The following is a 22642-nucleotide window of genomic DNA, read 5'->3' on the forward strand; positions in this document are numbered from 1 at the left end:
TAAATATTACTACAAAGCCAACAGGAACTTTTATGATATGTTGGCATAGCATCTGCCAACAGGACTGAGCACTCAGTAAATCCACTGGGTTCAGAAGATCAGTACCGAGGAGAAAAGCACCCAAAGGCTGTGTATACCAATAGGACAGTCAGAGACTAGTAGCAGTGGGGGAGAGTAGCAGCTCTTGAAGAAGCGTTCACAGATCCTGCTAGTCTTGCACCATTTCTTGGAGTAAGCAGGGTTTATTTCTGGGGACAAAAGAAGTGCCCCACCTGCTAACTGCTACTTAATCCCAAAACTGAGGTAGTGTAGCAGTACCTGAAGGTAACTCTGCAGCTGCTCCAGGTACAGAATCCATGTCAAGACCACAGCATATATCTGCAGATGCTATAGTAGTGAGGTAGAAAGAACTGTCAAGGTTAATTGCCTGGTATGTTTAAAAAGAAAAGGGAGGAATGCCATCAGCTGCATTATTAAAGCGCTCCGTTCCAGAAGCCTGGAGCATCACTGTCCAACACCAAACACACCTACGTCACCATAATCTCAATTTACCATGCTATGGAAATAAACAGAATAAGTAGAGAAGCAGAATCTGCAGCCAGGCACCAGCTTACGGCCTTCAATAAACATCCGGGATCTTGTGTCTGTGGTCTCGTACTTCTATCTGTACAAGACATACCAAAATTACTTGCTCAGGAAGGTCACAAGCATAAGTGTTTTGCTGTACGAAACCCTTATGAGAACTAGGCGTCTTAGGGTCCCACAGCAGGAGCTTCATCCTAAACCCTATTAGAAACAAATGCTTCCAGGTGTTCAGGCTGAAGAACCCTAACTTTGGTTTAAACAAAGTTAAACTTTGAACACAAACACAGCGAGCAGAACCCAAAGGTAACTTCAAGATCGACGATTTATCGTGCCAGCCACGACGGAACACCCTTGGCCAACCTTCATTTAGCACAGCCTTCAACAAAGGCCAAGGCCACCTTCCCTCCCGGCCGAGGACGGAGCAGGACGGAGCCGCGGGAGCGCAGCGCTGCAGCACCCCAGGGTGCGGGCGCAGGGAGCGGCACGCCCCCTGCTGGCACAGCGCGGAGCGGGGACCCCGAAGGGACACCCCGAAGTGACACCCTGGGGCATGGAACAATGCCAGCAGATGCCTTGTGAAGCTTGCTACTGAACAGCGTCAGAACGAAGATTCTGTGGGAAATTAGATGAAATCTGCTGTAAAGGATTTCTTACAAGTGCAAACTCACCGTGCGCCAGAACCTCCAGCGCACGGTACAACGCGTCGAGAAAGCCACCCCTACCTGGGTCAATTCTGCGTTTGAAATGACACCCAGCGAACGAGGATTTAGCACGCGCTCCCGACAATCGCAGCTGTCCTCTTTCATAGGACACCCCCAAAGCAGAGGCTGCGTATTTATCGTCATTGCCGGGGCACGTATGGCCAAACAGAAAGGCTGTCGATTGCTGAGGGGAAGCTCACGGAGGTGAAGAGGACATGGAAAAGGCTTTGTCTCTCCTTCTCATCCATTTTTGTAATTGGTTTTGTACCTGACAGCCTCAACTCACAACTCCCTCGTGGAGCAGCCTGTGAAACCAAGGACTGCGTTCTTTACTGCCAACGTGACTTCATTCCTTAAATCTTCCCCTCAGCCCACAGGTAGTAACGGGAAGGTCACGCTCGGCAAACTGTTCTGGCCGAAGCCAGACTTACCCTCCTCAGAGAAATCACGAGCTCTGCAAAGGAATGAACCCCAAAGCTATCAGACATCGTGAAAGATGAACACGTTTTTACATCTCACTAACGTTCACAAAACAAAAAGCAACCGCAGAAGAATACCTCTGAAGAGCAGAAAAATTACACAAGCCGTGTTTATGGGTTATAAAAGCCCTTTTATAAAGCCATTTTTAAACAAAACCAAAAAGTTTACAAAAGAAAATAAAAGATACAGAAGAATGAGTTGCTTAATATATTCCAAAAAGGAGAAAAATAAAAGAGGGGACACAATTCCAACATGCTGAACAATAAAGGGTTCTTTTTCCTTGTGGGTTTTTTTTAATACAAAATACAAGCGAAGGATACACATACTTAAAACAGAGCTCAGGAGCAGGTATGCAGTCCTGGGAACCCTTCAATAAAAGCAAAGCAGGGTTTTGTTATTTTTTTTTTTTCCTTTCTTTGCAGGTACATACAGAGACTGGAATATGTAAAATTAAGTAGCACAAAAGACCATCACACAATTCTACCAATGAATGTTGCATCTATAAATTCACGAACATGGTCAACAGTCATGTTCACTTCAACCCCTTAAAAAAAAAAAGTGTTGCTTTTATTTTAAATAAAGCATTAATGTTACATTCAGACTTAACTCCTAGTACCATGCGGTAGATCTCAGTATTGTCAAGGTATTGCAAGAGTCACCAACCCTATCGGGCCCAGTGATGACAGCCACGTCTGCACACCCGCGCCGACCGTGGGCCAGCAGCACTGGAACACTTTGCAGCTGCCCCTTTTTCTGTCTGCTCTTGAGATTTAAAAAAAAACCACCAAAATAAAAAAATAGAAATTAAAAGGGATGAAGAGGGGAACTGCAAAGAGCCTGATTTTTTGAAAAGCTCAACAGGGGATTGCAAATACTCAAGACAAATATTCATTGCATACCATATAACGACACCTTGCTGACAGCCAAAGGCCCAAGGCCCTACCTGGAGTCTCCTCCTCTACCTTCAAAGATTATTCAGGGTTTGCTGTGACATGATGTTCATGGTTAAACAAAAAATTATGTAGCTCTTATTTACAATTTTTTTTTGTAACAATTGCTTCTGCAGAAAAAAAAAAAATAAAAAAGAGTAAAACTCACAAATCTTCAGAACACAAAGGGAATAAGATGTCAGACACTCCCATGCGCGCACTCACACCCGCGCACTCACACACAAAATACTTCAGGGGCTTTTACACACATTATTCTGGCTTAAGCTGATTGAGTATTCCTCCATCCCACCCACTACCCCTCCCAAAATATATATATAAAAAACCCTTGCCCCAATATACAAAGCATATGCACAATGGTGGTTTGCAGTCACACCGAGCATGCTCAGACCGATGGACCCACTCGATTCACCGCGGCTGAAGGGGGCAGGCAGTCTAGAGAGCCATCTCCAATAGTGGTTGATACACAGAGTCAGCACATGGTGAGAACTGGACTAGACTTAGAAATATTTGTGTTTTGTTTTTAATATAAAGAGTTCAATGAAAAGACATTCAAATGCCAGTCATCTACTGAAGTGGGAAGTCTATAACGAGGATACACTTGATTTGGGGAGGTCTTGAAAGGACACTGTCATCTTTCAGAGCTCTATGCTCCTCACAGTACTTTTTAAAAAAAAAGTCACCTTGGACAATAAGAACGCAATAGTTAGGTTTGCTTCCTAGTTTCATTAGCAGACCTTTTAGGAGAATATTCAAAGTTGAGGGAAAATTTTCTATTTGATCATATACATATAGCATATATAGTTCGCACATACAGCTGTGAGTCCCCCAAACTAACATATCCCATACGCCAGCAACTATTTTGTGACAGTGTCCCTTTAAATATCCATCCGCTTACATCTTCATATCCTGCCTCCCCCAAGAGATGAACATCCACTTCTCAATATTAAACTCATGGATCAGTTTGTAGTTTTTAAGAACCATGTGTTCAACAATATGATCTGTTATAAAAATAAACACTTCACAAACAAATTACATAAAGCAAAGCACCAGTTTCTACAGCTCAAAAGCTTCCAGCATGTTACAGTTTACTCCCCTCCCTCCTTAACCTGGGTGCCTCAGTGTCTATTGTACCTTTGTGACCATCACCAGCGGAGGAGAAGAAAAAAAAAAAAAGAAAAAAAGAAAAAAAAAAGGAATTCAAGCACATCACCTGCCACTACCCTGGTAGTCCACGCAGCCGTGCGGTGGCCCGGGAGCTGAGCACACTCCGAACCGTTACCTGGCATCGGTGAGGCTCCCTAGCAGAAGTCACCCAAGGTGTGCTGCTTCTCTCCCCACACACTCTTCTGCTTTGATGAAGTTAAAACAACAAAATGAAAAGCTTCTCGGCTGCCCCACTTCTAAGTCTTGCTCTCACCCACAATCCATTCTGAAACCCTTTCAGCTTGATGCGTTCCGCTTTCTCACGCTGATCGAAGAGAAACTGAAGGAAATAATCTTTACTATGAAATTCCAACTGAAATTGTGAATTTTGACTCATCAAGCCTTGTGGCCAGTAAAGGCAGTACTATTGGCATGTAACTGCGAAGCTGAATGTGGTGGTGCGGATTCAGAAACAGAATGTACGGAAGGATATGTAATGGAAGTTAGTTATGAACTACCATTTTAAGCGTAAGACTAGGGCGGGGCACTAGATTAACTGAATTTTGGAATAAATCCATTTACCTCTCTGCAAAGGCTCCAAAACTACAGCTGTGTAACAGAAGACAATCTTTTCAAAGCCTTCTTCTGTGAATGAGGCTTTCTGCTCCATGAAGAACTATTCATGCTCCTAAAGAAAGGCATTTTTACAGCTTTCCTTCAAGAAATCAAAACGCTTAATACAAATTAATTAAAAAGGACATTTAAAAATGTTAAGTCTGCCACTACTGAAAAATGTTGTGTACTAAAAAAATATGTACTAACCTTCATAATTTCCTTCTATCTGTAAAAATGTAAACTGCTGCATTTCTAACAGAGTAACCAAGAGACCGTTAGGGCTTAGTGTTTGCACAAATCAGCAAAACAGTAAGATAGAAAAAGTTACAAAATCCCAGATGTAGTACAGGATTTACATAGTGTTTGGGTTGTGACAAACTCAAAGATAAGCGTCATGCAGCCTGTAACAGCTATTAGAGATGAACATATGAGAAAGCAGAACAGTTTTGTAAGATAAAGGGCCAAAATTGCCAGGCACAAAATAATCCAGCCCAAAACCTGAACTGAGAACAACGGAAACATATTTTTCACAGCCTTAACTTTAGTTAACTGTGTTAGAAAAAAAACATTTTTAAGTGGAACTTAGAAAATACTCTCTTCAGAAAAAATCTGGTCCAGTGGGTAAAGAAACAGCTGTTTGACCAGATCAGCTAAAGGTATTCTACATTTAAGTAATCCTTGTACATTTTAAATCCAAAAAACCCTAAGAACCCAACACAAAAGAATAGCCTGAAACAGTCTGGACTGAAGGGGAACAACTATGTGGACCGGACATTCACAACAGTGTACACTATCCCCAAATTTAGTCCAAATGTTTTTCAAAACTTGGCCATTTATTTTTTCCTTATTACCCAAGAAGCACTGGACTGGGAGCGGAGGGAATGCAAGAGATTCTGCTCTCCCAGAGATCTCTGGAAGGTGGGAAGAGGTGCGGGAGAGGAGAGGGGATTACATTTGCTTCTTTTGCAAGACTGATACTTCACTCCAGCCTTAAGCTGTTCTGCAAAATTAAACCACTTTAAAAAAAAAAGATTTACAATGGAAACACCGATCATCTTTATTGTAATGGCAACAGTAGTTTCATTATAGTAAAGAATGTTAGAGAACTTAAATTTTTATAAGCCAAGGTAAGGTAATTTACCAGCCTCAGTAAAATCCATGGCTATGAATCACACAAGACAATCACTCGGCTGTTATATCAATATTCCGTTCCACATTTTAGGCTCCACACTATGCTCAGCATCTTCAGGCTCCCTATGTCATTCAGCCAAGTGTCCTTCCTGGTCATATTAGTGTATCACATCTATAAGCTCTCTAAAATCCAAACAGGATTAAAGATCTGGTAGCATGTGCACCAGAAATCCAACTAATTAGCTGCCTTATGTTACCTTCAAGAGGCTGGTTACAAAACGTGTAGTTCTGTGACAAAAAAAAGATGCAAAGCTTGTCAGCTATAAGATAACTGTGAGCAACATACAGAAAGCACAAAGGGTTTAAGAGAAAAAAAGAAAAATGGCAGGTCCAGTTTTCAATATTTCCACCAACAAACATGGCAGCAACCTCCGTATTAGGGTTTGAAAACCAAGGCTTGCGTATTTTTAATTAAAGTTTAGAAAAGGATATGGCTGCTTTGATAAAAACACATTAAAATGCCACCACACGCATCTCAAGTGTCTTGCATTTAGAGGGACATCCTGCTTTTATTATAAAACGATAGCCCTACTACACTGCTTCCAAACTCCACCTCCCCCCAGCTTCATCCTTTAATACTGTTCCCTATTCAGCACTTCTGAGGCTTGGGGAGCAGAATGATGGCCAACAGTGAGAAGCAGACATGCCAATGTAGGAGCAAAGCCTCCCACAACACTGTAGGGTGGAAGGATGAAGAAATGGAAGTGGTATCGGGGTGACGTTCACTATTGATGGAAGGTCTGCTGTCCAACACTGCAGCTGGAGAGGCCGAGAGGTATGAACTACACAGCCTTTCTGAGGACAGATGGAGGGAGAGAAGAGAAACACTTAAGCGTGACTCATGGGATCCGAGACTGACCAGAGCATTACAGGAATCCTTTGCTTCACATTTATAAAAGGACATCCCTCGCCCCAAAAGCTAAAGAATTTAGTTTTGCACTACCCATTGATTTTTTTTTCTTGAAAAAACTTGAAAGACATTTTCCACAATACCAAATGGAAACCAGAGTTTTTAAAATTGCTTTCAATTCCTCTTCCCTATTCTGCCCATCTATAGCCAACCTTGGAAGAAATAAAATAGAGTTAATGGATGTGAAAAGCTTGTAGGTTGTACATCTGAATTTGTATAGAATGAACTGCAATTTGCCTAAAGCAGAATAGTATTCTATCCAGCAAAGACAAAAGATCTCGCAGCCTAATTGGAGGGTCTTTTCTAAATAAAAGACAGCAGACCATCTACAAGTCTCTTGATTGCTTTCCATGAAAAACGTGCCTGAATCCAAGAAACACAGGTTTCCTCCCCATGTTTCCTCTTCCTCAACTGGAATTCACATCAACTACATTTTTTCTGAGAGTGACCTTGTATCAACAAGTCTGTTAAAGCATAGGTTCATTTTTCCCACATATTCAAATACAGAATAATAGTTTTAAAGAACTCTTACCAGCACTGGGAAATCTAGTCTACTTAACGATTTGTAAGTATGGTTTCCACGTATCAGCCTCAAACCTTATTGCTTCACAACTGCAGTATCCCTTGAAAAAAATATATATTTAAATGGTCTGTTAATTTGTCTCAAATGGCTTTCAGATTTGGTGGGGGAGGGAGAACGGAATGGCCAACAGAGAACATTGACTTCAAAATATTACTGTATAAGGGTTTCCTCTTATTAAAAAAAGGATACACTGTATTAAACAGCTGAAAGTAAAGACAGCATTCAAAGCCCATGAGTCAAGCCACAGCCAAAACCGTGTTCTACCCCTAAGTATGTTTTCTTTTCCTTTTTCTTTTTTTCTTTTTTTTTTTTTTAAACAAAGATTTCCTCAACTGCCATTTAATCTTCACCAGAGGGTGCTTCATCTTCAGATCCCTCATCCCCTGACTTCTCTGGTGGAGGGCTGGCTGATTTTTTCTTTTCTGGGGGACTTTCAGGCTCTTCATCCTCTTCTTTGGGGGATGGGGTCTTTTCTTTTGTTGCCTTGGAAGCTGTGGGGCGGCCTGCCTTCCCTTTGCCTTTCACTGGACTGGGGGTCACTGAAAAAAGAAAAAGCTTATAAAAGTTATGATCAGCAACAAAGACCAAAAAAAAAAAAAAGTAATTGGGCTTTATACAAGCAGGCTTTACAACAGACTTCAGTAGCAGGTTTCATTTTGCTTTGACCATACCACACATGGTGGGTTTTTCACTCCATATTAGTAAAGCTGAACTGAAGTTAGCTAACAAGATTTTAAAACTATTTAATTGCAAATCCTGAGTAGTTACTGGATATGACATTTAAACTAACACAGCGAGCCTCTTGTCAAACCAGTACATACATTGCTATTATGATTTTAGACTTCCTGCAGAAGCGCATCAAGTTTTCCCTTGGTTCAGACTTCTCCACCTTCCTCCACCCTGAAAACAAAGTCCATGAGTCCCAAGCAAAGCCACATATATTATTTGGCTGTGATGCCTAGAAAGTCAAGACTGCAGCAATTCAGCAGGGAAGGTTTTGCCATCTACACAGTTTTTGCCAACAAGACATAGATACTAACTCAATCTCTTAATTAAGAAAGAATTAAAGCCACCTTATTATGTCATAGTGCTGTTTTAAATCACAGCAAGTTACATGAATTAGCCCTTCAACATTTTCCGTGGATGCCTACCGACCCCAAGATTTCCACTGAGTCCTCTATATAGAGAAAGAAAATCCTAGCCTCTAAAGCAAACTGTGTAACTTCCCTTGCAGAGACTCACCTGTAGCCTTTAGCCTGGGCTTCGGCATTTTCTTTTCTTTCCTCTCTGGCTTGGATTTCTTCGAGACCTTTTTGTTTTTCTTTTTTGAACTGCCGTAGTCACTATCATCATCATCTTCCATGAGGAAGTCTTCATCGCTTCCTGAATCTGCTGAAAGCACAATAAAATTTAAGTTTTGGGGAAAAAGGGAGCAGAAGATACAGTTGAGAGACCTGCCAGTTAAACTACAGAGACAGGAAACTAGAACTCTGCAACCTTATGAGCTTCCACCTACCTGCTGTGTTAAAGAAATGTGACACAGCAGAAGATTTTAGACTGGGAGGGATAAAGCACTAGTATGATGAAACAGGCAACCGTTTTGAGGCCCTCAAAATATGCTCCGTCTCCTTAATTTAACCCATCTCAAAATAAAGAGAATCTCTTGACAGAAGTTAAGTGATCTTTTCAATGGCACTCCTACTCCATTCTGAACTCATGTTTGCACTCAGTATTTAAAGAACTTACTCCAGTTCATTACAAGCTGAACCCATTTCTTCTTACGAAACAAACCGTCCTACTTTGATCAGTCAAGGATAAAGTACTTCTGTATCACCTGAAGCTACCTTCAGGCCTCAAAACCAATAGGATAGCAAGAAGCAGCAAAAAGCATTAAAAACTTTACAATAGACCTTTAAGGCCGCTTCTAAAGACACACAACTTTGCTGCAAAGTTCAAACAAAAATTCTAGATGTGAAATATGTAAGCTTGGTCTGTGTGACAGATATGCAGTATCAAATAAGTTACTGAGAAAGACCACTTAAGTCTTCACAGTTGCAGTTAAAAAGCAAACTGTGGTCCTTCTGCCGTCTGGCCAGACCAATAAACTCATGTCTGGTACTATATCCATGTCACATTGATCTTAACTTTTTACAATCCCATTTACTCACTCTCCTGGAACTGTGCCTCGTCATCCTCTTGTTCTTCCTCCTCACTACCCACATCATCCATGAGCATCTCTCGTTGTTTAGAAGCTGCTTTGGATGCTGCCTGTCGTTGCTGACGCACATTTTTGTGGTCTTCTTTCTCGTCCTCACTGTCCTCTGCAGCAAAAGTCACCAAGTTATAATGAAGACAGAGAATACTGACAACCTAACTGACCTCTGCTTGCCCAAATGCTGCCTCCAGACAAGTCATGCGTGAGAAAGTTAACCACGACACTCACTGAATAACTGAGCTGTGATGCCAACACGGTCACATTCAACCTAATAAGCGTGTTTCCGTAGTCATCCAACATTGATCTGTGTGGTATCTTTCACTGTAAAGACAATCAACTTTTTTTTTTTTCTTACCTGCAGGCCTTTTCCTGGATTTGGAGGCTGCTCTCTTATTCTTTTCTGGTTTAGCCTTTTTTCCTTTTTTGCTTTTTTGAGAGCTCTCATAGTCACTGTCAGCTTTGCCATCATCTGCTCCTAAGTCATCATCTTCACTGCCAAAATCTTCATCTGGAAGGAAAAGGTACAAATACAAAGTTTCTTTTATCATTCTGACAGATGGATGAGAACTACAGGGAAGAGCTTAACATATATCTATCCACCTGTGAAGACAAACTTTGTAGCAGCATCGTGTTACAGATGCACACACAAAAACATCTGGTACCCCAAACTAGGGCCAGCAGTAGAGGCAGCATCCAGCCTAAGGTAAGTGTATTACAAAGCGCAGGCTTCTCTAGTCAGGTCAATTTCTTTCCTATGTCAAATCCTACTCCTGTAACTTTACAAACTGGTCTTTATTTTGAAGACATACTATCAGTACAATGTAGTTAGTTACCTGCCGAGTGTGAATCATCTTTCTTAGTCTTCACATCTTTTTCTTCTGAATCCTCACTGAAAATGAGAGAAAGACAGGGCTTGACTGCTGTTTTAACTCCAATTTCAGTCACTACTATATGGAAAACAGCAATTTTCAGAGAGCAAACTCATCTCTACGCTGGGAACATGCACTTTTCCTGGACATTACCATGTTACACTTCAGGATTACTCAGCTGTATATGTAGTTATCATGGTCATAAATATAATGTTCGAACTCTGAATCACACACAAACTTACACAGAGCCAAGTGAACCAACCAGGAAATAATAAGGTTGAGATGAATCATGCACTTCACTCCAAAGCCTACCAGTAATCCAGATGTCTTCCATTTTACAGTTAGAATTTTGAAGTTTTATATGCTAATGCATGGCCAAGTCTCTAAATGGAACAAAGTTCTACTCTGAAGAGTTTTATAGTCTTCACTTGTCTTTATATCACCATTTCATTTGGAATCCTTCACTCTGCGTATGTTGCTGCATAGCAGTCAACTACCACCTATTTGCTCTTACAAGCTCCCAAACAATCTGATCTCTGATGGAGTTTCACCACTCCCTTCTAATGGTTTCAATCCCCATCAGAGGGTGTCCCTATCGAGGGGGTACTAACGTTCTGCTCTTATCCAAACCCCCAACATTAGTCATTACCATTGTCCGGAAAGGGTTTTCCTTCCAGCACGTAAGAACATGCACTCCCATCAGAGATTAAACAAGTGTTTTAAACACGAATGGTGAACACTCTGTTGAGGGCCCTCAACATATACTGATGTACAATATATGCTTCGGGAATGGCTGAACTGCAGAGTTTGCTGAGGTCAAAAAATACAATAGAACAAACCGTTACTGCTTTTAAATTTGGCAGTTGAAACCAACACACAACATTTCTCAGGAACCCTAACAGTTTAGATAACTTGTCACATTACAGCCCCTCAGGCCCAAATGCTTTCAAGTCTTTATACAAACAACTGTGGATTTCAATTACCTAAAATACATGAGTTTGTTTTACATGTAAGCCCTCCGCAATGTTTGTGATACACACAGAAATGTCCTTACATACTTAAAAATCCCCAGAGCTCCTCTGACATCAAGGTCAACTATTTAGTTGCTTTGGGAGCTGCCTAGCCCAACTTCTTTATGTCACAGCCATTAAATCTTTGATTTCAGGTGTTACAGGTGTTTGCCAGGGTGAAAACAGCCTCTCCCTCTCAGTTCACAATAGCAGGTGGACCATGCAAATATCCTCATGCCTATATTCAGCTTTAACTTTACAGAACAGGGGCATGATGGGGAAGCCTCTTAAGCATATCTGCTGCTAAGTTACCCATATTCCAGCAAACGGTACAACAGGATAAAGAGACACCCTAGACTTCGCGAACAAGAACCAGCTGGCAGAACCTCCACCCCAAAGTCGATGTCTGCCACGAAAGTAGTCAACTGATTTAATAGGTCTTATGGCAGTCATTTGCTGACCACAGTTATTGTAAAAAGATATCTTTGCTCTGCGGGACAGACCTCCACTATTCAACAGGGCACCACTCCGAAGTGAGGCCTTTCACACTGCTGGAGCAACTCAGTTATCAAAACAAGTTACTTTGTTCCCGAATTAGACAAAACAGGAAATGGGAAACAAAGAACCACACAACTAACAAATGGCCCCTGCTCCCAATTGCCACTGTACTGACCCATTTTGTCTTTAACCACAGGAACACACTGAGCGTACACAAAACGCCATGGAAAATGAAATGCATCCTGCTCCTAACTTACCTGGATAATTGCAATAGTTGCTGCTTATTCCTTCCCATTCCAACTGTCTAGCTCTGGAAAGCTATTTTAATAACAAAGTATTATTACAAGTACTTTACACGTGATTTCTCTGTCTACTCGAATAAGAACGAACCACCTCAATGTCCAAGCTGGTTGTGCAAGCTTTGTGATTGAGAGCTCTGTTATCTTACACTGCAGACCTCAAACTCCACTTACAATCATTCCTCTTAGAAGATACTGCTCCCCACATACAGGACAGGGTTCGGAGACATGTTCGTAACAGATGAAGTGCTTCTTTTACCTGTCCTCCTGAGAATTCTTCCCAGATCGCCTCTTATTTTTAGCCTCCCGGGGAGATGAACGGATTTTCTTGGATGGGGGACCTGAATCTCTTCCATAATCTTCATCTGGACAGGACAGTACAAAATGGTTTTGAATCAAACTCCTAGTTCCCAGCAAACTGACTTCCTCAGCTATAACTTAAACTGACCATTTCATGCACAACAAAAAGAAGCCCTTCAAAAAAAAAATAACAAAGCTTCAAACAAAACTTTATAGAAGCAAAGTCCTGTCTTCTGCCAGTGATTTACCTTCTGCCAACAGCACAATAAAAATGCCATGTACAATCAAGTCTGACACAGGAGTGTTAGGGAACGTACAAAAAGCCTCATGAGAGGACACAGTATCTTAATTGTACAGCTAGCCAGAAACAGACTTGTTATGTAAACCTACTAGAAGTTAGCATCCATGCATATTTCTACATGCTTTTAACAGCATGTAGAAACACTACTTTACTTTTTACTATTTACTTTCCTATGATGGGAAAAAGTATGTCATTATATAGGAGTTTACAGTGTAACTTTTTACAACTGTTACACAATATCTTATACAATACCAGTAACAGTACTGCAGTTAAGAACAATGCATATTTGTTCCCATTAATTATCAGTGCAACCTCACTTAGCAAACAGTAGCAGTATGTCTATTTTCTAAGAACACCACACATATTCCATATGGCTTCCAGAAATATTTCGTTAATTCACAAAGAACAAACAAAGATTTTTTTGTTTTAGATGCTATTCACAAAAATGCATGACATTACGGGATTAACTAGAGTCCGCTAAAATAAACTGAAATCATTTTACTGCAGAAGAAAGTGGCATCAGGGAGATTCTGCTACAGAACATAACATAGACCAAGGAAGAAGACAGTTGCTGCCAACTGCCTCAAGGCAGGACAACAATACAAGCATTAAATAATAAGATTTCTATCACTATTGTTTGTTTAATACAAAACATATGAGATTAATTATATTTTCAAGTACTTATTAACAGTTCAGATACTGTGAAGAGCAGAAACTCCTTAGAATTTAAGTTAAAGATGTGACTAGAAGCAGAACAATATGCAAAGCAATAAATGAACTTCTCTAACCCAAGAATATTATTATATTGTTAAGACAAAAAAAGTAATTTACCAGCATCATCTGATTCCTGAAACTGGGAGTAATCGACCACCTTCCTGTTCCTGTTAAAAAGCAGGGGAGGGGCGGAAATTAGCGATTCAATCTCAGAGATACAAAAGCTTTTTTCAAGTAACAAAGTTCCATATCCTTGCTTCCAGTGCAGGATTTGTCGCCCAAAAACATCCCAAGAAAACTCTCATAAATAGCCAGCCTATACCTTTGAAGTCAGAAGTGAACAGGCAGTGTATTCTAGCATTTTCCTAAGGAGCTGTTATAACAGGCTGGACTATATTCTCAGAATTAGGAAGTGCTTTTTGACAGGTAGCACTCTTGCAGCTCACCACTGCAGTAAGGAAGAGCCATCTTAACCTATGCTCCATGGTTCTATCGTTACTAAAGCTGAACATCTATCATTATTACACCTTCGCTAGTGAAAGCACTGTTTTAAAGCAGGATCTGCACCCCAAGATTAAAGATGCATTTAAAGAATGCATCAGCCTGAGCTTCAAGCCATAGCTCCCCCTAACACCCTGTTTCAAAGCTGTGATATTCAAGACTACAGTTCCATGAATCAAACAAGTTCACAAATATTATCATGAATGGGATAAACATATCCTAACTGCTCTTTTTTTGATTTTCTGCTTCTCACAGCTCAATGTAATCATGCTTGCTGTCATACCTTCTCCTCAAGATTTTTGTTTTCCCACATGATCTCTGTTTCTAAAGCATTTCAAGTCTTCACTAGGAGTTTTCTAGGAGCTTTCTCAATCAGGTACTTCGATGCTCTAACAAGATGTGAGAGAGCTGCTACAATGCTTAAGACTATCACTAGGCACAACAATGGAGGAAGACATGCCTTTCACCCAGCCTGTGGTTTGGAACAGCAAAGGGATCTGTACTTTCTTTACCTCATCAGCACCTTCTCCGATCTCTAACCGAACTGAAAGTAGCACAGGTAACGAGGTATCATTAACAGTGCAAACGCAGTGGCCAATTCTAGACAAAATTAGTTTAACTACACAAGCAGCTATAACTGAAACCAATGCCTCATTTGCCAACAAAACTACATCTGTTTCTTTAACTTAACAAAACCCAAAAAACAAAACGCAAGTCGTTGCTGGCTATTTTCTCAGCACCTGTGCTAACTACTTTACTGACAAGACATAACCGCCCTGTAAGACAGCTACTTAAGGGAACCAAGACAGCTACACAACTGAATGGTATTTGAGCTCCCACTGATAACGCCTCAGTCAAACTCAGACTCCAAACATCCACCTCTCATGGCTGACGTGCAATGGGAAAAGGAGGCACAGCTCATAACAGCACCACAGATTCACACACCCCTCCGCACACAGTTTTGACAATCCCTTTGACCCAAAGCCACTGATGAACTTGATTTTGCAGTAACCATCACATGAGCTCACGTCTGCAGCTAAAAAAGTCAGGCAAGTGATAGATCAGGTGACCTACCCAGCATCACAGACCTGAGGACTGCTGCAAAGAGAAGCCAATGCAAGCTCCATCCAGCACGCGGACCACAATGCCCTTCCCCAATGCTGCACTGCAGAGCACGACTGCTGAATTTCACATCCAGCTCCCCTAACTGAACTGCACTTTGGGATTAACATCACACGCTGCTGATAAGACTGTTTAGTTGAAAGACACCCCAAAAGTCATTGTTGTGTTCTGGCTGTTGATCCATTTGAAATCAATTGTAAGTCGCCCTCCTGTACAAGTACCTCTATTCACAGCTTACAGCAGCCTTCAAAAGATGAAGCAGCATAATTATTTTACTTCAACCGTACACCAAGGTTCTTAAACTCAAAAAAAACACCCCAAAACACACCCAAACCAAAAACCAGCCAACCCTAAAAAAAACAAAAAGCAAAAACCAAAACAAAAACCCCAAAACCAAACCCAAACCCCAAAACAAACAAGCAAACAAAAGGAAGGCAAGACCAGTCATTAGATTTCTACAAGCTGAACCCCATCCAAGCTTCAGAGTGCATGTGAGGGGAACAAAGTACAACAGCAACGTGCTACAGAGCACTGCTCGCTCACTTGTGGGCCGAATATGGTAAAATCCCAATTTAGGAGTACAACTATGGGCAAGGCTTGTTATGGTGTACCATCCAGGGACCCAAATTCCTGTGCCAAGAGGTAGTCTTCCTGAAGATAGATTGCCTCCTGACCCATCTCACATGAAAACAATAATTTTATTCTGGTAAACATCTGAAGAACAATAAAGTTACTAAATAAGATGTTTGATGTGGTGTAAATATCAGGTATAGGGTTTTTTCTTCTAAAAGCATAAAAATGGGACAAAAAAGGTAGAATTGCCACATATTCTGTTCTAGCAGCTTTGTAGAAAATGGTTTCTGACATCACTTATCTAAGAAGCAAGATGGAAAGTGCAATATTGCCACCTTGTAGTAAGTCGGTCATACAGTTTCATCTTGCTTATTTCAGAGACCCATATTAAATGAGGTACTGAAAACATAACACTCTCAGATAAAACATTAACAGAAAACATTGTCTATGTCCTTCCTCTTCGTAAGCACTGTACCTGGTGTTTCAGCTAGAAAGTAAAGCCTGTTAGGCTTTCATTACCTGGTGAACAGAAGTATCAAAAAAATCACTTTGGCAGAAGAAAACAAGTGAGGAGGCTGTTTGGCTTGCTGTGTGCTATTTTGCAGGGCACGGAGAAGGGTAGAGATACAAACTTCTGCCCAACAGAACTGGAGACGCTCACGGGGGCAGAAACGTCCAACAAACTGCTCTTGCATCTGCCATTCTCCTCACTCTCTACCCATCATACACCCCATTTAGATCTACTTGTGTTTTTCTTTAGAACTGTCAACAGCGCTGATGTGCAATGCTTAATAACTGAGTCTGCAAAGAGACTGCATCTGTTATTACACCAAGGCGATAAAAGCACAGTAGATAACTGCACTGGATTTAAGAGCCAGAAAAAAAGTATTGCTGGTGGTGTCAATGAAGAGTATCTCTGCCACTAGCAAAAATCAGATGATGTTAAGGCAAGCAACCAGACATAAAAATAAACTATTTGTTAAATTCACTTAGACTGAGCATAAAAAGGCAGTCTACTAGACATCTGGGATGGATGTTGTTCAATCTGGTTTAAAATACACACTAAAATTTTAAGATTTAACTTGCTTGCTAATTCAGCTTAACATTTAAAGTGCATGTGAGAAGGAACTGGGGGAGAAAAGGTACAGAGAGAGGTCCTGATAGCGTAAGTTTTCAGTAACAGCTGTCAGTCCAATATTTCTGGAATAAAGAGTAACTCATCTAGCAAGTCAAACACCTTACCTTGGAAGCACTTATTTAGCAAAATAATACTCAAGTAATTTAATAAGAGCTCAGAAATGCACAGTAGTTCTTACAACCCATACTGGATGCCTACCACACTGACTGAAATTTTTGAAATTATGAAAAGCAATATTAACATCCAAAAGGATCACTAAATGCTGACACAACTGAATAAGAATTGTAGAGTAATACCCCATCTGCAGCTAGGGAGGTCCTTAAACCCTCAGTCTTTGTAAGTCAACCTGTCGGAATACAGACTATCAGTTAGAAAGCTTTTGTTTTGCTAAAAGGGAGTGCTTGGATCCCCAGGTAGTCCCACTGGCATTAAAATCCACAGCTAAAGCCCAAGTTTGAAAAAAAAGACGACATACACTACTGAAAAGCAATGCTAGGACAAGTCTTTAAAAAGCTAGTAACTGATCTCATCACACACTGAAGAGGAATTCTTAGGTCAAATGATTACCAGAAGAAGTAACAACCTATCTTCTTACACAATATGGCAAGTAAAATGAATGACAGCTTCAATGGTTACTGAGGGTGGGTTTTTTTGTTGTTGGTGGTTTTTTTTTTTTACCTACAGCATTTAACCAATCTAACCATCAAACTAAGCATTTGTGAAAAAAAATCATGGCCCTTTCTTCACTGCCGAGGCTGAGAGCAGGCCTGGCACAGCCTGAGTGGTCAGTTTCACTTTCTGGTTCTCATTTTCCTGGCTAAAGGCTCAACATGTTATCAATAAATATTGTGTTTAAAAGCACCCATTTGGTGCCTTTTTTTATACATAGGTAGGAAAAAAAAAAAAACACAAGAGATATGGGAAATATTTCTTATAGGTGTTTTCAAAGTTGTACAAAACAAATATGCGGTGCTACATTTAGGCCTTAAATGAACAGACATTCACTTACAATTACGCATCCCAAGTTGAAACACTGAAGCCTAGTGACAGTTATGTTCCTAAACCACATCACTATGGTGTTAGTCTATTTAAAAATTGGCACAACTGTACTCAGACGAGACTCACCGACTAGAGGTTCCCAATTACAGAGGTCATTGTTTGGGTCTGGACTTGGTGTAACTCCAAACGTCTGTAAGACTAGGCACTGCTCATGGCATCTGCAGAATTTTTAGGGATACACATGACTTGAAACTCCATAAAACAATGAAATGATTTATGCAGCAACAGTTTAAGCAGTCTTGTGCCCATCCTCCATTTGAACCTGACTGCAGTTGAGAAGATTTTAAAATACAATATAGAAATGTTTGATGCAGAGAGGGGCGGGTGGGAACCCAAACCCTAAAACACACACACATACACACACCCAAAATAAATTCTGCAACCTGTGTTGTTCCTGGTATTTTGGTTTTTATTGTACTTCTACCTTGTTCTTTGTTCCTCTTTAGATTGGAAGTTTTCAGAGCAAGAATCCTATCTTTTTACTTATCTGGAAAGCATCTATAGCTTAGCTTATCTCTGGACAACACCTCACATTGTTACTCAAGTTAAGTGCCAATCCCCAGCAAAGTGTTACTTTCCTGCTGCCCCATGGAAGCTTTCCAGAATCACAGTTTTGTACTTTACATTGTCCAGGTACAACACCGGCAACAATACAAATTATATTTAATAGATAAATATATTTTTCCCTGCAACTGAACTTTCAAAGGACCACCCTTCCACTGTAGTGCCAATGCAAGACCAGGATTCAAGAGTTACTAATAAAGAAAAAATTAAATCCGTAAAGCCTTGAAGCACTGGGATAGATTCATTATCACTGGCTTTAATCTTAAAATGAACAAACTAAAAACCCCTGTGATTTCCATACCTGCCCGCAGGGTTTCATTTCACAACACCTGCGGGAGAGGAGTACCAGCAAGTGAAAGTGAGGAGCGAGGAAAAGCAGAAGCAAGCTCCCTCACATTTAAAGTCAAAATTCTTACTTAAGGCACATTAATTGATGCTGCACATAAAAATGGTAGCTCAAAATGGTTTATTTCATTCGCATTCAAGAATAAATAGGGACATAACAACGTAACCACCAACTCTAAATGCTCTTGCAGTATTCCAGAAGAGTTAGACACAAGATGCAGAGGTTCAATAACTGCAGGTTCCTGTACTTTTCACTTCTTGCTGTTTTCTAACAATAGTGGAGATACCATCATTATCCACCCAGGAGAAGTTTAATTGTGTAGAAAGCACTTGGCTCTGAGCACCAGGCACATGAAGCCTGTAAATACTGGGACTTTATTACTACTACTTAACAATTTTAAGGAAATTACTTCATCAACCAGACTCAGTCTTAAGGCAGCCTTCTACCAACCAGCAGAAACTGGGTATATAGGTTGAAATTCTTAAGTTCGTTGTTTTAGGTGTGAATATATTCACTAGAAACAAGCAGACATAATAAATTCATTCAAAGACCAATGAATAGAGGAAAAACTTTCCAACACTAAATCTTACTCTGATGAGAAACCTTTCACCAGACTTCCATGTTACCAACAATAAGCTAAGATAGTCAGAAAAAAAATGTATAGTTTTAAAAGTTTGGGATTTAAATCTGTTAGTTCTCCAGTTACTATCAAGCAGAGCAATGCAATGTATCAGTCACTGAATATTTAAATTTTTTCCGCTGAAAGGGCTATTACAGACAGCGGACTGCTAGATCTATTCCTGACACATGCCAGAAGGATTTCTGCTACTAACGGCCTGCTGACTTTGGCACTTAATTTTCCTGTAGACCAGTGCCTGTCAACTGAGGGCAAGAAAAGTCAGATCTTTCACAACACTGCAGAGTTTTATAGGGGTTTTTAAAATTCTTCTTTAGAAACAGCTGCTTACAAAGTTACTTAATACCAAAACCTTAGAAGCAATATTTTTAAAGGTACAACACCTTCCTTACCTGTAGCAAGACTCCAGTGCTGGCAAACAAACCGCCAGCAGAACATACACTGAAGTGTCACCCTGAGCAGCCAAGTCACATCACCACTGTACTTCAGAACACAGGTGCTGTCATTCAAGATCAGACCACTAGTCCACCTCATCCAACAAAGTCCTCCTTGCAAAAGGCCAAAGCCTGATGCTTCGGAGCAGGGTACACCCAGTCCTGTTAATCCACCTCTTAGACCGGAGACAGTTCCCTAAGACGGGAACTTTGAGCTTTATTTACCCTTACCTTTGCATGCAGGAATACACTATTGGTCAAAAAAGAAGAGCTATGAAAAACCGACAGTTTCACTAACCACTGCGCCAATCTTCCATGCTTAGCAAAGTAATCCTAGCTACCATTTGTTTTTTTTAAACTCTCACATATTATAGGAATTACTTAAATATGAAAGCTATCACCTATAAATGTATATATGTAAGTTTTACAGCCACAATTAATTTCATATTTATTATTCCAAAAGATCCAAAATACTTAGGATCCATGCACTAGATCAGGCTTACTGGAAATAAAAGTACAACCAGTTACTTAGAGCGTCTTGAGAATGAAGAAATTTCAGAGCATGCAAAGAATACCCTGTGAAACCTCTTACCTTTTCTATAAAGACAATTTAAATTACAAGTTCACTCTCTCAGTAATTTTGAGAGAAAAATAAAAAAAGACTACACTCCTCCCCCCGCGTAAACTTTCAGAGACGTTGCAAGTTCTCTATACCGTACGTTTTCAAAGTTATCACGATTCAGTAACGCAGCCAAGATTCCCCTGCCACTCCTCGCTCCAGCTCCAACGCTGTTTAACTAAAGACACAAACACCACGACCCACCCCCTTAACTGCTCGGGAGGATATAGCCCGTCTAGCTACGCGGCCCAGGGCTTCCTCCTCCCCGCGACCTAAAACCAGCCCTCTCTGGGGGGCGCTGGGAGGAAAGCGGGGGAAACACCAGTAGGAAACCGACCCAGGGAGAGCAGTTAGCTACCAGGCGAGAGGAAAAGGGCGTGTGTTCAATGCTGTTCCCACCAGAGGGGGCGGCTCCTCCGAACTCCTCCCCTAAACGTGGTTTAACTTGTATGCACAGCCCCTCTCTTCCAGACCCTCGCTGGTCACGGCGTATTGCATGCGTGTCCCCTCCCCCAACCCGCGCAGCCTGCTCTGCTCTGCGCCCCCCCCACCCCAAATCCCCCTCCTTCCATGCAAGGGGGTGCGGGGGGCTGCGACAGAGGCCTGCTGCCCGACACCGCCCCTCCGCCCCGCACCGAGCGGGTCACGCTGGATGGCAAAGATTCACTTTCCCCGTTACAAAATGCGGGACGCCGCAGGCCGCCTCTCTCAGGGCCTCCTCTCTGCACCCCCGTACGGGCGCGGCGAACCGCGCCGCCGCCTCCCGCAGCACGCCCGGGGCGATGCCCGCCACCCTACGCCAGCAGCGAGGCGCGTTGCAAATTAAAAAAAAATAATAAGTTGTATGGAGGAAAAAATTAAAAGGGGAAATAGAGGAGAAAGCGGCCCACGCTGCACCCGCGCGGCCTCTCTGCCCTCTCCGCCGCGCACTCTCCTCCCCACGACCACGCAACCGCCCCTCGCCCTGCGGAGGCCCCGCCGCACGCCTGCCTGCCCTCCCGCCCTCCCTCCCCGCGGCGGGCTCGGCCCGGCCCGTCCCGCCGTGGGCTGCCCCGACCCCGGGCAGGGCCTGCGGCGAGGCCTGGCGCGGGGCGGGCGGGAGGGCCTGCACCGGCGGGGGCCGGGCCCGGGAGGAGGGAGGGAGGGAAGAGGGCGGAGAGGCGGGAGCGGGGCCTCCGCACTCGGCCAAGGACTCACCTGACAGGCCTCGACATTTTCCCCGGCGGTTCGGGCCCGGCCCGGGGAACGTCGCCCAGCGCTGAGGGGAAAAATAAACGGTGGCCTAGTGCGGGCTCGGCGTCGCCCGTCCCCTCCCCGGAGCGAGCGGGAGCCCCTGGGCCCAGCACCTCAGGCCGCGCCTCCGGAGCCGCCTCTGCGCCCCTCAGGCGCCGCCGCCGGCCCGCGCCCCGCCGTGGGGAGACGCCCGGTGACTGTGCGTGGGCCGCGCGGCCCCCCCCGCCCCCGGTCCCCGCTCTGCCGCCGCGGTCGCCGCCGACTCGCCGATCCCCCCCGCAAAATGGTCGCGTTCGCACCGCCGAGAGGATGCGAGCGGGGGGGGGGCGGTGCACCCTACCCCGCTAGCACCACCTCCTCTCTCCTTCATTGGCCGCGGCGGGCGGTTCAACGAGTCCTATTGGTTAGTTCGAACCATCACGGCGGGTAGACCCCGCCCACTCTCCCCCGCGAGGAGGGGAGGGGGGCGAGGACGCCCCACACGCTCAAGCTGCTGTGAGCGACAGAGCGGGCCGCGGCGGCACCGGCAGATTCGCCACCGGCTCCCGGCGCCCCCGCGCCGCCGCCCCGCTCCGTCCCGCCCCGCCGGGCCCACGCCGCGCACCGCCGATACTCGGCCGGGCTTTCCGCCGCGGCTGTACGGAGGCTCGGCGGCGCGGCGTAGTCCGACCCGCAGATTCGCCGCGCGGGGCCTGGCGTGGTTTTGGAGGGAAAACGCGGGGAAGCGGCGCGCCGCCCCGCAGCCGCCCCGGGGGCGCAGGGGGGTCCCTCAGCGCTGCCCACCGGGTCTGCCCGGCCAGCGCCGCTCCCCTGGGCATGCTCTTCCGCCGCTACCTGCCCCGCGGGGGCCCACGCAGCCTCGTGGGCTCCGGGCCCGGCCCACGCACCCCCACGGGGTGGGGGTGGGGGCGCACCTCGCCGAGCCACCCCCGGGGCTGGGTGTCTCCCCCGGGGCAGGGTGTCCCCCCTACGGGCAGGGTCCCCCCCCAGGCAAGGTCCCCTCGGGGCAGAGTCCACCCGTGGGGTTGGGGTTTGCGCGGGGGCGGGAGAGT

General features: G+C 43.5%; 1 protein-coding gene across 2 annotated transcripts; it reads right to left on the reverse strand.

The window, feature by feature from the left end:
• Window positions 1-5506: 5506 nt before the first annotated feature.
• Window positions 5507-21931, reverse strand: NUCKS1 (nuclear casein kinase and cyclin dependent kinase substrate 1). 2 transcript variants are annotated; one of them, XM_075115676.1, is made up of 8 exons: window positions 21555-21931; window positions 13482-13531; window positions 12309-12414; window positions 10207-10262; window positions 9729-9881; window positions 9327-9479; window positions 8401-8547; window positions 5507-7697 (listed from the first exon to the last, which is right to left on the reverse strand). In XM_075115676.1, the coding sequence occupies exons 1-8, from the start codon at window positions 21569-21571 to the stop codon at window positions 7498-7500; spliced, it is 882 nt and encodes a 293-aa protein (XP_074971777.1). In that variant the 5' UTR covers window positions 21572-21931; the 3' UTR covers window positions 5507-7497. The 2 variants fall into 2 exon arrangements, with proteins under 2 accessions (XP_074971777.1, XP_074971776.1); XM_075115675.1 differs by having other exon boundaries at window positions 8401-8550; window positions 21555-21893.
• Between the last annotated feature and the right edge of the window lie 711 nt (window positions 21932-22642).

This window comes from Phalacrocorax aristotelis, chromosome 21, assembly GCF_949628215.1.
Source record: "Phalacrocorax aristotelis chromosome 21, bGulAri2.1, whole genome shotgun sequence".
In the NCBI taxonomy this organism is placed as follows: Eukaryota; Metazoa; Chordata; class Aves; order Suliformes; family Phalacrocoracidae; genus Phalacrocorax; species Phalacrocorax aristotelis.

Excerpts from the sequence above, each read along its gene's own strand:
- NUCKS1 (XM_075115675.1), bottom strand. Across the intron at positions 9,882-10,206 it reads AGATGATTCACACTCGGCAG|ATGAAGATTTTGGCAGTGAA; the intron begins GTAACTAACTAC and ends TTTTCCTTCCAG. Across the intron at positions 9,480-9,728 it reads ATCCAGGAAAAGGCCTGCAG|AGGACAGTGAGGACGAGAAA; the intron begins GTAAGAAAAAAA and ends CTTTTGCTGCAG.